Below are 13,949 nucleotides of genomic sequence, written 5' to 3' on the forward strand. Positions count from 1 at the left end.
AACAACATATAATCCATCAAACTCTAGTCCACAACTAAAATTGAACAGGTTTCTATGGAAACCAACCAAACAATGTGTTATGAATGCAATACATCCAACGTGTAACCTTAACTCCGAGAGGAAGTTAGCCGCTAGTTTGATTCAGATATAAAATCAAAGAGTGACTCGTTTTAAAACATCATTGTGTGAGTATCAAGTCAACAAAAGACCACCACCACAAAGCACCTAAGGAAAAGGAGACCAACCCTGGATGACAACAGCAGAGGCACAGTTCTCGACAAGGTTGTGCCAAATCATTTCTTACTCGTCGATCATAGCAGGTTATAACGCAGCCAGAAAGACCAAGTAAAGCAAAAAACAGAAGAGCACCTACAGGTTTAAAACATATCAAAAATCAGACCTTTCTGCACTGTACATCTCAAGAGAGTTGAGATATCGCATCAAAATTGGTTAGCACATTGATGTACACTGCTCTTACAGAAGGAAAGTCAAATAGATGGAATCTAGCCCAAAAACAAATTTAAACACAAAGCTATGATTACCACAGATGTAGAAAAATCGAACTGGACTCTCAAAACCCCACATCAAACGCAGCCTATCTTTCTGGTGGTGGTCAATGGAGTAAACAGAGTACGAAAGTGAGATGATTATCTGCAAAAGTCACAGTGAAGTGGTTACAACCTCCCGTAAAGAAGCTGTCTATGAAACTTGCTCTGCAACCATGAAAGATCATCACACACAAAATGATCATAGGTTGTTTATCGTTCTTGTTCTTTTGTACTTTCACTGATAATACATAGTCATGTTATTCCAATAAATAAAGCAAAGAAAATATACTTGGATGACATGGCACAATGATGACACACTTCGATTGTCACCATTTTGGATGCATTACTAGTCATTCATGTGCTCAATTGTTACTCAAATTACCTTCGACTACTGTAAATGCCACCGTTAGCAAAATCCTAATGCTGTATATTACACCTTTCCATTATAGTAATATTACAATGCCCCCTAAATTACAGAGAGGAATCAATGTTTTACTTGACTTGCATCCTTGAAAATTTCCTATCATCTCCCAAGCCCAAAGTTGCTCTGAAAATATCAATATTTTTTTTTAAAGAGGCTTTTAGAACCAGTTATACAGTCTGACAATGTAATAACAGTAATGCATATGTTAGTATTGTTGGAATAAATGGTTCACTGTCCCACCTGTAAGCCCTGAATGAGGAGAGCACAGAGACATGGAAACTGCAAAGGATTGGGGGCACTATGTGGGCATGAGATATGCATGCCACATGGGAAGATCAGGATGGATCAGGCCCCAAGTAAAGGGCTTCCACGTAGACAACATCATGGCTGACACATGGGCAGCAAACAGGGCAAGATGTAGCAGCAAGAAGAGGCAGCATGTAGACTGAAGAACAAGCGAGAGGGAAAGGCTGGAAGACCTGCTGCAGTGATGCAGACCAACAAAGATGGTGGCAGATAGGCCAACACTGCTGCATGTAATGCCCAGCAGAAAGGGCTCAGGGAAAAGATTGACAAGGGCTATGAATATGCCCAGACAGGTCGGGCAGTCCAGGGGGGCACACAGCAGGTCAGACCAGTTGGTCTGGAAGAAGGGCCAAGTTGGCCAGCTTTGAGAGAGGCAGACCAGCCCCTCTATCCTGCAGGGTGATCGGACACCATTGGTGAATATCTGTGCAGCCCCCCCCTTTAGGATCAGGCATATCCAACCTTGTGTGTCTGTCAGATCATTAAGGGAGCCTGCCCCTATGTCATCAAGCTCAGGGTGACCACAGTGGGGATGTGGGCCCATACCTCCTCTCTCACTGCCACTCAAAGAGAGGCATTGCAAAGAAGGAAGCCCCCAAAGCTTGCCCTCCACCAAAACTCCAAGTTGTTGAAGAAATCCAAGAATCCATATCTAGCACACTCTATAAGTTGTCATCAAAAGGTGTTCGTTGTTGACAACATGCCTGTGCGTACACATTCACAATCCCAATATTGGCATCCCCAATCCTCGAACTAGTCAAAAACCTCAGTGCAAGGACCTAGTCAACTGAGATGCAAACTCCGCCATTCCATCCCACAGCTAGGAACCAAATCATCGAGCCTCTCCCAAAAATGAGACAGCTCGGTCAGCAGATGTCCGAGTCTGAGAACATACGTTCATGAAGCATCAAAATGTCCACTGACTGCCCCCACTGACCACCCGACAAAAGGTGTTTTGCAACTCCTTCCATAATAAGTGTTGTGGTTGCTAACGTGTGCAGGTCATGAAAGCCATGCACGTTCCAACTCACTGGTGTCCCACTCATGGAGATGATGGAGGGTTGATGAACAAGGCCTTCCAATGCCTTGCTTCCGATGCCTGAAAGCCTGCACAACCACTTCTGAGCAAGTGGATTTTGTTGGGGGTTTGGACTACTAGTAGTAGTCCGGATTTATGCAACGAGGCATAGTAGTAGTATGGACTAGTTGAGTAGTACTAGTAGTAGTCTGGATTTATGCAATGACACGCTCAGGCATCATTGGCTCCAAACCCACCTTAAGGGCCAGATGCATAAAAAAAGAGGCCGAAACTCCCAAGCTATCTAGCACACTGATGCAGAGGCCAATATGAAACCTGACGAAGCTTTGTAGAAAAATAGAGGGAAGTTGCGTGTAACTCCCATTCAGTGGAACTACCCCAAAATCACAAGATACTCTGAAGCTTCGCAGGAAAGAGCCTAGCACAAGCATGACCAAGTGACTTGTTGTGACCAACTGCAACCAACTACTTCACCTTAGTGAGATGGTCATGGATCTGGTCCCATCCTCCATCCTCATAGTGAACAATTGATTTTGGAGGGAAAGATGTGTGATGTGTTGTTTGTTTTGAAGATCCTTCAAGATTTTCAAGGCCTCCACCCCCATATCCACAAGTTGGATGTGGAGTATGCCCGATCTACAAAATGGTGGCGAGTGCCTCCACATCTCTCTATGTCCAATCTCGCATTGATCCTGCATCTGCCAATGTCACAATTGTTTTGTTGGATCCCCCATGTCTTTGGGCTTCACCTCAGTTCCTTCGGAGATCTCCCAAACCAACCTTGAAACCAAATGACAGCAAATCTTCACCTTCCAGATGGTCTAGTTAGTCCCATCCAATTTCCCACTTTCTCTAAGGTTAGAAATAGGTATGCGAAAAGCCATTTGCAAGCGCTCGAGAATGATCACACAAACTTTCAACTAGCTACAACACTCAAACAGAGAACTGAAATTACAACCCCTCACTGAATTGGAGTCTCCTTGCAGGGATACCATCCTTCAACTCGTTGGAGCGGTGGATCATAAGGGTATCACCTTTGGCTCTGATACCATGTTAGAGTTGAGTGCCTACTGAAGCACTAACCCTACGCAGCAAAATAAAACTCAACCTCTCACCAATGTCTCTCTCTCACTATTGATGTGTACAAACATGCTGCACCACATAGAAATGAAGTAGAAGATAGAGAAGAAACACTCAGATTTTACTCATCCATAGGCATGGGAAAGCTGCTCCCAAAGAGAGCACGAAACATCCAGTAATACACTGGGTAAAATGCAGCCAGAGAAGAGCTGCGCAAAATGTGATGTGTGTGGGCTTGAACGACTGATACTATTCTTCTCCTGTGTGCTTTGGATGAAGGGCTTCTGTCGGATAGACTTGCGCCAACAAAGGCCACCTCATATAGGCAGCAATCACCTGAGAAAGAAAGAAAGAAAGAAAGTTTATTAAAGTCTTCGGAAGACCGATGGGTCTATGAGACTGTGAAAATCCTGATACAACGAGCTGTGGTAGTGGAGCTACTAAACGAGCGTCCATACCAATGCAAAATGCAAAATGCCAAAAATGCAGAATGGCAGTACTAAGTCCTAAGTACAACATAGTGATGTCGGTGGTCGACTATATATCAATCTCAGCATCGTCATCAATATCATCATCATCCCCAGCAACAGCAAGATATCAGGATGGATGAGGCAATGGAGGCATGAAGTCGGCAATAGAGTGCTATCGGCCACTTAGAGGTGCGGTCCTGGCACGTCTCTTGGTCGTAGATCTACGTCTAACCAGGGCTACTGTGACCCCCGTCGGTCGGGCTCCAACTCTAAACAAGGAGGGGATGTCTCCAAGTGTGATCTGTGTGTCAACCCTCTGTCTGAGCTGTCAGGTCACGGGTTCCGGGTCACGGTCATGTCGAGGCCTCGTCTCGTTGGGGTCCATGTGATCTAGCTGAAAGAACTCCGTGATAGAGCTCTGAGAGGGATCAATCGAGGAAGAAGTCTGCTCCTGTCTCCCTGCTCGGAGTATCCTCTCGCGGTGTCTAAGTGCCTCATGAATTAAACCTGTCAAACATCGCTGGTCTGGGTAGGAGAGGAAATGGGCTAAAATCCCATTAAAGAGGCAGTGGAAATGTCCTCGGATCTCATAGTACACAGGACACCTGAAGATGAAAAGCTCCTCTGTCTCAACCTCCTGTATGTCACAAAGTGTGCATATGCGCCGCTCCCTGGGTAGTCGCTCTGCTCTGCCGCTCTCGATGCGAAGTCTGTGTGAAGAGACCCGGAACTGCCCAAGAGAGATCCTCATCGAGTGGGGTAGGTGAATCTGTGTGTATCCTGGTGGGACCCTCCGCTGTGATATGGAAGAAGTGATCTCTGTAGAAGCTAAGCTTCACTGGGAGTTCACTCGGTTCCAACCAGGTCCGAAAAGTGTGTAGCTGTAGTAGATCCTCACGGATAACCTGGTTGACCTCGTGTGATAAGAGGGGAGAGAACGGAGCATCCAAGCTATACTGGAAGGGAGGTAATCTATCCATGTGGAGCCCCAGTTGCTCAAACCATCTCTCTGTACGTGCATACCAGCACCTCTGATCTCCTCCTGCTGCAAGTGCCATAGAAGAAGATAAAGCTATCCATGGTAGCCTGCTACGCCCCGAGGTATGATCCCCATATTCCTAACTCGGTACAGATATGTGATGACCTGAAATGAAGCATCTAACTGTAAAGGGGGTGACCCAAACTCAGCTTGAATGATCTGAGGAACGGATGACTTACCACGAATCATCCGTGATAGCATGAGAACCTGCAGCCGCTCCACACGGGCCCACTCTGTATCCGACAAGTCTGGCTCCCAACAAGGACTGCCGTACATCCCCGCTGGGCAAGCCAAGGAGTCAAAAAGCAACCCCTCGATGCGTGGATCGTGAAAGTGTGAGCGGAAGCACTGCCTCTCTAGCCTGGCCAATGAGGCATACCCTCTACTCAAGCGTGCCTGCATCGCGGGTCTCATAGTGAAGCTCGGTCCAGAGAAGATAACCCCAAGATAAGTGTATGATGAAACTATCTCAACAGATGACCCCGCAAATGTGAACTGCTCCTGACGCATGATGGCTCGAGATGTATTGAAGATCATGACCTTGGTTTTACCCACGTTGACCTTCAAATCATGAGACTCACAAAAGGACTGTAGTGCTACGTCTAGGTGTCTCTGAAGCCCTTTGCTGAGGAAGACAAGAGAGCCACGTCATCTGCATAGAGCAAAATCTGGATCAGCGTGCCTGCAAGAGAGCAACCTACACCCCCCTGTGTCTGCATCACTGTCTCAAGCTCATCAATGTAGAGGCCAAACAAGATAGGCGACAAAGGACACCCTTGTTTGACCCTGATGGTACTCATGATCTCGTCTGTCCACCCGGATCCTACCCGAACTCTGCCAAAAACTCTCTCGTAAAGTGCCATGACAGCCCAAATGATCTCTTGGTCATAACTCAAGTCTTGTAGGCACCGTATGAGGCGGGCTCTCGGGACCGTGTCAAATGCCTTGCGAAAATCCACAAAGCAACTATAAACCCTCTGCTTTCGTGATCTCGCCTCCTCGATGATACATCTGAGCGTCAGAATGTGGTCCATGGTTCCATGATCACGTCGGAATCCGGCCTGTCCTGCTGCTCTGACGCCTCGACACTCTGCAAGTCTGCTAACCTCGGAGTCAAGTACTGATGCATAAATCTTGGACATGACATGTCCAATCATAATGGTCCTATAGTTCTCCAGGCTCATGGGATCCCCTGCCTTGTGGATGGGTGAGATAGTGTTAATGGTCCAAGTGTGTGAAAATCCCAAACAAACCGCTTCATTAAAAAGCTTTGCTAAGATCGGGGCTAGGAGGTTAATCCCATATGCAATGAACTCAGTACATAGTCCCTCATGATCCTTCGCTCGGCCATTATGAAGTTTCATTACAGCATTTTTTACCCCTCCTCTAGTGAAGAGGGTGCAAGATGTGGGACGAGGCATGTGTGAGAGGCTAGGGACTGGCTGATTTGGGATGTCATAAAGTGTGCGTGCATAATCAAACCAGATCTGGGTGTTAGTGAGTGGTGGAGGAGACCGTCCTTCTAGAAATCTCCGCCAGAAGTCCTTAGAGTTGTTACTAAACAAAATGTTCACTAGCTCTTCCTCGTTTCGACGAACAAAGTCTAGTTTCTTCCTTCGTACTAGTCTACGGTATTCACGTAGCGTATCTGGTGCGCTCGGAAGACTGTTTTTGGTTTCGAATCTGAGTTGACGGCGTAAGGCCTGACACTCATCATCGTACCAACTATTACAAGGTACGGTTCCAGGGGGTGGTGGGCGAGTGGAGCGGATGGTGTGGGAAAAGGCGTGAATGGCAGCCTCGTGTAGTGAGCAGGTGACAAGGGCAACACGATCCTCTAAAAGGGGTATGAAGTCAATATAAGCGAGAAGTATGTATAGACGGCCAGAGTAAGAAGGTGAGTGATCCCGATCAAAGCGTATATCGTGGTAGGTGGAGTAAGCCCTGAGTGGGGTGGAAGGTGCTGTGCGAAGGGAGGTGCAGATGCGAAAGAAAAGGTATGTGTGATCAGCCCCTGGGGGAGAGGTGCTACAGTGAAGTCAGTAATGCGAGATGTGAAGACAGTGGATCCCATGATGTAATCAACAACACTGGAGCCCCCCCCATGTGGAAACCATGTGAAACCACCTGAAGCGGGCCATCTGTCAAGACCATTATAGATAATGAGATCATGTATTCTGCCAAGGTCTAATAGGGCCTGCCCATAGGATAAAAGTGGACCTCGCCTGTCAGCCGAAACCCGTAGCATACCTACCTCCTCAAGGTCAACATCTGCCAGTAGAGTGGAATCATCTCTGAAATCAAGAAGTGGTACCTGACGGGTCCTTGTCCTCGCGTTGAAGTCCCCCACTAGAAGGACTTATCCGCGGCTAGAAAAGTCAACGATGGACTGATAAAGGGCAGCAAATGGGGATGTCTCATCATCACCTCGAATATCTCTGGCAAAGTGGGAGGTCTCCAGGGGGAAGTAGCAAATTGCGACAAACAGATCCTGGCTATCCATGTGTCGTATCCGGATCCAAAGAAATCTGGAATGTGTATCTCTCTGCTTTACTGAAATGATCCCCCGAAGTGTGGATCTGAAAAGGACTGGAACTCCACCTGAATCTCGAATTCCTCCTGTATCCCTCGTCTCATCTCTGTAGGCAGACTCCCATGTATATCCGCTGACTATTGGGAGAGGGCACTCTCGACTCTGATGTGTCTCTGTATAGAAGACTATGTCGTGGCCTGTATAGGATTCTGAGAAGTTCCCTGGTTCTGACCATAAGGTACCATTACAGTTCCAAATGGTGCAAGACAGGGTCTCGGATATCTCAGTCTCATAGGCCCCGCTTCCCTATGTAGGGGAGGGGGCAGGTGTCCTACGGGGGCCTGTAAGAAGTCGTCCCTCTCGTACCACTGTCCACTTCCCCTCCTTTCGGGCCTGATCCCGCTGCTACGGCAAAGAGCGCCTCTCCTCAACCTGTAGAGGTGTGAGATCCTCATCCATAGAGATCGCTGGCTGATCTCGAAGGACTGACCTGCGTCATAGAGCTCAAAGTCGTGCCTGAGTGTCATGAAATCGTATGATCAGGGGTTGCTCTCAGTTGGGATCTCTCCCCACCCGCCATGCCCTCTCTATCCTGTGCTCAGCCACACCCAGGGTAGCAGTCACGAACACAGTCGCATCTACCATCGGTATAGCCTCAGTGCGTGGGATCCCACGTACTCTGATGTTGAGAGCCTTACTGGCTCTCTGCTGCTGCTCCATGAGGGTAGCCGAAACGGTGACACTTGCGGGTTCCCGTTTGGCCACGTCAACCCATCTGGAAGTCTCCTCAATAGCAGATTGCATGCTCACAATCTGTGCCTCGACCACCAGGGTACTCCCTGGGACAGTGTGTGGGTCTCACGGGCCTCTAGTGTGTCAGTCCACCCATGTCCATGCTGAAACTGTGGTGACTGTGGCATGAAAGAGTGGGACTGAGTCCGAAAATTGGACGGTGGCTGAGTGAGGAACGGAGATGACAGTGGAGTGGGTGAGGCAGTCCCGACGGGGTGTGGGAGGATGGGCTGACTGAGAGGGAGAGGGGAGAGTGAAGCGTAATGCGGCATAGTGTATGACACCTCGGAAGTAGGTGTCATAAGCTGTGTGAGAGCTGTAACAGGAGAAGAGGGAAAGGGAACAACAACCGGCGCCATGGGCATGAGTATGTCACTAATCGTAGATGTAGATGGAGCTGAGACAGGAACTAGAGCTCGGCCTGAAGCGGGGACTGAAGTCGAAGTAGAGATAGAGATAGAGGGAGCTGAGGTTGGAGCTGAAAACGAAACTGACACTGTAGCAGGAGTTGAGGTTGAGGTTGAGGTAGAGATAGATGCTGAAGTGGGTCCTAACTTTGCCTTGTTGTTTACCCTGAGTCCACTTCGGTTGTAACCTGTTTGCTTTTTTTTGTTGTTGTTATTTTCGTCTTTCTTGGCTTTGTCCCCCATTCTCTTGGGGTGCGGGTGCAGATCGTAGTGTTAATGTTCAACTGGGAGCGGGAGCACCAGTTCCCCCCCCATAATGGGAGGCACGTCCAGTGCAAGGTGGTGGAGAGGTAGTGCGGAAGCCTGAAGTGGAGAGGCAGCCAAGAGGTGGAGAAGGAGGAGAGGCTAGGTGTTTTTTTTTTTTCTTTGGGCCCCCCACAGAAAGGAGACCCCAAAAAAAAAAAAGATGGCTGAGTGAAGGGGAGGGAGGGAGGTGGGTAGTGGCTGAGTGAAGGGGTAGCGGGGAGCGAAAGGGGGGAGGGGGGGGTGCGGATAGCTGCAGCAGGGTGCGGTTAGCTGCAGCAGCGCCCAAGCGGGGGGTAGCAGAGGGCTGAGCGGGGGGGTAGCAGAGGGTAGCGGGGGCTTAGCGGGGGCTTAGCGGAAGGCTAACATGGTCAGTAGAATAAACCGACCTGATCCAGGCCGACCTGGATCTGTTGAACCAGACCAAACTAACAGGTGTGCCGACCTGTTTATGCCAACCTGCTCCCAGGCAACACATGGCCTATAAATATACTTTTCCAGGTACTGCAAAATCTGCTAAAGGAGTGCTGCAGACCTGCACAAAACACCCATGAGCTGCACCTGACACCCACAGATTGCACCTCAAATGCTGCAAGCCTTGAATCAGCCTAATCAGTAGGCAGATGTTGCATCCATGGTATCTAAAGCCTCTGTCCTCATATGGGGCTCATAGATGGGTTAGTGACCTCTTCTAACATGTTGAACCTCCTCCTGCTGAAGTAAGTCAAAACATCGAACGATTGCATTTGAGCGAGCCCAGAGTTCGAGCGATACTTGTGATGAACTTTTTCTGAACCTATAGTAGCAATAGTTTTTTACTAGAAATGGTTGAATCTACATGACCATATTAGAGATTGTTCTTACTTATTTTTCGTATGATTCTTGGCAACATACAAAGATAAAACCTACTATTGGGGATAACTGATAAGTCCATACAAGTCAGCAATGATTCAATGAATACCAAATGAAAACTTATTGGCAACATACAAAGAGAAAACCTATTATTTGATAAATAATAAATCCATGCAAGTTAGAAATCATTCAATAGATACAAAAGGGGAAATGTTGCAATGTCTACACCTTAAGGTAGTCACTCAAAATTATGTAAGGTAGCACGTGAGTTGAACGGGTTTCTTTATTTTGTGGACTTACATACAAACAAAAATAGTCCCATCCATGATATAGAAGCTCCTCCTATAAAAATCCTTCACAAAAAACTATTTGTACTATGTAGCTCATCGATTTTTATGCTACCCATAGATATGATCCATTTTGTACACAAAATGATAACATGAATAAAATGTTTGAACTATGGAGCTAATAAATTATTGATCACCTTATGACCATGATGCTAACAAAATATGGATCACCTTCATATGTCCATGACCATGTATATACTTGTGGGAGGGAGGGAGAGAACCAAGGACCCGAACTCTATACGAGAAAATTTTAAGAAAATATAAGAGTTTGATAAGGTTTAGCTCTGATGAAACAAAGATAAGTACAAACTTTTTAAAGTTGTAGAATTTAGACACTCTTAACATGATAATGGATTCATTCATATCATTTCGATCTTTTTGACTACAAACATGACCATATTTGGAGTTTGATTGACCAAGTTATGGCCCAAATAAAATTGGCAGAAGGAGTCTCCCAAGAGGCCGCGAGACTCCTCCTCCCTTCTTCGACCCCTCCTTCTTCCTTGACCCTTGCAAAAACATTGCAAAACATTTTTCAAAAATTGTTGTTTGTATGTAAGGCAATTGATTCCTCACAATATCATGGGTAGTACAATAACTGTAAAAGTAAGCAATTCATGCTACTTTTTGAACATAAATCATCATACTAGAATGTCAATTTTATGAAAGTCCTCGCTCGAACTGTCACCTCGCTCAAATTCTGGTAATCCTCCTGCTGTAGACTCCTCCTAGAGCACTGCATGCCTCAAACAGGCTTCAGTAGCCGCTCGAGATTGAGCTCTTCTGCACCGCTTCTTGTGCACCACCTACAGCTCTTCTACCTCTATCGATATGCCTCTGGCATAGGCATCTAGAAGGCTCTAATCTGAACGATCTTCTATCCCCCCAAGTGGCCCTCTTATAGGGATCAAAACCCTCCCCTCTGGCTCATCACTGTTTATGCCAACTTGTCCACAGACTGGGCCCGTGCCCGACCCTATTTTAGGACTCCCGAATCTGTCTTGATGCTACCCCAGCCTGTCAGACCCTACAGACTCTATTGCCAACTGGTAATGGTCTATGCTACCACCTGCAGGTGTATATATGCCTGATACCTATGGTGTTGATTGCTTGGCATTGTCTTCCTCTATCGGAGGCTACCGAGGAATCCGTTTCCCAAATACTAAGAGCTTTCCCAGATTTCATCATGAAGGAAGAGGGAAGGAATGTTACATTCCAGTTAGAATACAGCATGACCTCAGATGGGGTCGGTGACATAAAGTCCTTTGAGAGACCATGACAAGTATATAAATATAAATACTTGATCGTTATGTTGTGTTAAAAGGGTTCAAACAGGGATTTAGCTGTCAAGGTCTTTGATGATGGGGTCCAAAGCAACTAGAAGACTCTGGAACCCCCATGCACATCAATAATGGTGGTTACTTTGTTAGCCATGCACCTAGGGGTAAGTGCCTAGGGACAAGATGTGGTTAGTGAATTATGAAATAAGCAAAGGGGCCAAAGATATTCTATGCATGGGGGAGGGATTAGGACTTATCAATTGACTAGGAATACTAAGGGGCCTTCTAGGGAATTTAGGGAGCATTCTAACACATGCTGCAAAGAAGTCCGGAGGTACAATCATGTGAGCTGAACCAATGCTGGATCTGAGCAACAGAGATGTGCATTGCGAATGCTATAGCTGGGAGGTGATTTGAGTCTTGGACACTTGTGAGTCTTATCTGATGCTAGGAAACTTGGTCATGACAATTTGGTATGAGCATTTCTCCAACCCATTGGCCCTGGATTGTTGAGATTTTGTCATCAGGATGATTGGACAACTGTATCTTGAATAGCCTTTGGATAGGATTGTCTGGACTTGGACGCCTATTTAATAGGTGGACCTGTGTAGTGTGTGGAGCACCTAAGAGCCTTCCCATTACAAGGCTGATAATCAAAATGAGATTCATAAATTGATCCGTATCCTTTTGTGGTGTCTCTTCCATCTCCATCTCTCCCTCACATGAGCTTTCTTCCATGGGCACTCTCCTCTCTTTTCTATCATAGCATCAGATCCTTCTGCTCTTCTCCCTTTCTCTTCTTCTTCTCCCCTTCTCTTCTTCTTCTTCCCCTTCTCTTCTTGCCATTTCATAGCTCCCCCTTTTCAGTCCGCTAGTGTTCAGCAGCTCAGTTTGTCATTGAGGGTGGTAGTCTTGTATTGCCTGCTGTTATTGCTTTTATTGGTTAGAGCTGCCTGGTTCAGTTCAGTCACGTATTATGGCCTGGAAGAGATTTAGATGCTACAAACATCTCTACAAACGTCTCCATCAAGTATTGGGCGACACTGGTGCAGATATAGCCCTTTCTTGGCTGCTGCCTGAATGCATTTCTATACTGAACTGAGAAGCGACGCACGGTTTCTGAAGGGATGATTGTTTGAAAGCCACCGGTTGCCAGGGGGTGTTTACATATGCTGTTGTTCATCGCAATTGTTCTCTAAAGGTTTTATGGTTCTATGGCACTATTAGCTGTGCGGTGACCAAAGATGCTGGTTTGCACGCACAGAGAGGTGGTTTGAGCGACTGGGGCTCTACATGGATAGACTTCCTCCCTTCCAATTCATTGCCTATGTATCTCAAAGGAGGGCTTTATTGACTGACCAGGATATACAGATTCACCTACCCCATTCACTAAGGACCTCTGTTGGGCAGTTTCGGATGGGTCTCTTCACATAGACTTCGCATCGAGAGTGGCAAGGTAGAGGGTTTACACAAGGAGAAGGGCATATGCCCCTTGTGTGACCTACAGGAGATTAAGAGGAGCATTTCATTTTCCAATGCCCAGTGTACTATGAGATTCAAGGGCGCTTTTATTGTCTCTTCAAAGACAGCTCCGGGTTGTTATCCGGCTTCCTCTCTTTTCCTGAATAGACATGCTTGGCTGCCGTCATTCACGAGGCTGACAGACACCGCGAGTGCCTACTTAGATCACAGAGACTAGAGCAGTGCACCCTAGTAGACTCTTCTGAGTTTTTCGAGCCGGACCATGCAAACTCCCACCCCACGGGCCTTCGACATGATCGTGACCCAAAGCCAATGACACGACAGCTCGAGGAGGGGGGGTTGACACACAGATTACACATGGGGAAATTCCCTGCTTGTTCCGAGTTGGAGCACAACCGACAGGGATCACTAGCACAGGACCACGCCCACAGGTATCGGCAGCATTCTATCTCTAATTTATGCTCCTGCTCCCTCATCACCCTTCACGGGGGGAGACTGAGGGGACCTTAGCTGTGATACTAGAGCATATTTCACTTTGTATTCTAATGTGACAGATGATCTAATGATGAGGATGATAGTGATGATATAGATGATTGTTCTGATATGACTATTTTGCATTTTGCATGGGTGTTGATGCTCGTTTAGTAGCTCCACCCTTTCAGCTTGCTTATATCAGGTTTCTCACAGTCCCATAGACCCATCGGTCTTCCGAAAGGAAAATGGTATGTTTACAAGGTAGCCATGATCTGCTTACTATTGGGTTGAGAACGTGAGGGAACCTGGGAAGCAATATCCATACCTGCAAGCCCTTCTATTATCTTTGAATCAGAGTCAAAATCAGGGCTGTATGGAGCAGCTAAAACACACCTCCTCTTGCTACCACACTGCCAGTCAGAAGGAGCTTCTAGGCCAGCATTGAGTCAGCCAACGCCCAAGAGAAGCCCCTGCTAAGAAAAGACACTAAGCTCAGTCATACCTTCTACTCTTCGACGAAGAGAAGAAACAAGAGAATAATGAGAGAGAGAGAGAGAGAGAGAGAGAGAGAGG

At 46.9% G+C, this 13,949-nt stretch overlaps 1 protein-coding gene across 1 annotated transcript in view; it reads right to left on the reverse strand.

The window, feature by feature from the left end:
- LOC147892672 (RING/FYVE/PHD zinc finger superfamily protein) overlaps window positions 1-13,949 on the reverse strand; it is a 76,702-nt gene that overhangs the window by 17,641 nt on the left and 45,112 nt on the right. The window contains exons 4-5 of the mRNA XM_087387098.1: window positions 543-651; window positions 246-369 (exon numbers count right to left, since the gene is read on the reverse strand). Of these exons, the coding sequence (XP_087243224.1) occupies window positions 246-369; window positions 543-651 (233 nt within the window). The remainder of the gene's footprint in view (window positions 1-245; window positions 370-542; window positions 652-13,949) is intronic.

This window comes from Dipteris shenzhenensis, chromosome 16, assembly GCF_047967505.1.
Source record: "Dipteris shenzhenensis isolate YYH24624 ecotype China chromosome 16, Dip_SZ_1.0, whole genome shotgun sequence".
Taxonomy (NCBI): Eukaryota; Viridiplantae; Streptophyta; class Polypodiopsida; order Gleicheniales; family Dipteridaceae; genus Dipteris; species Dipteris shenzhenensis.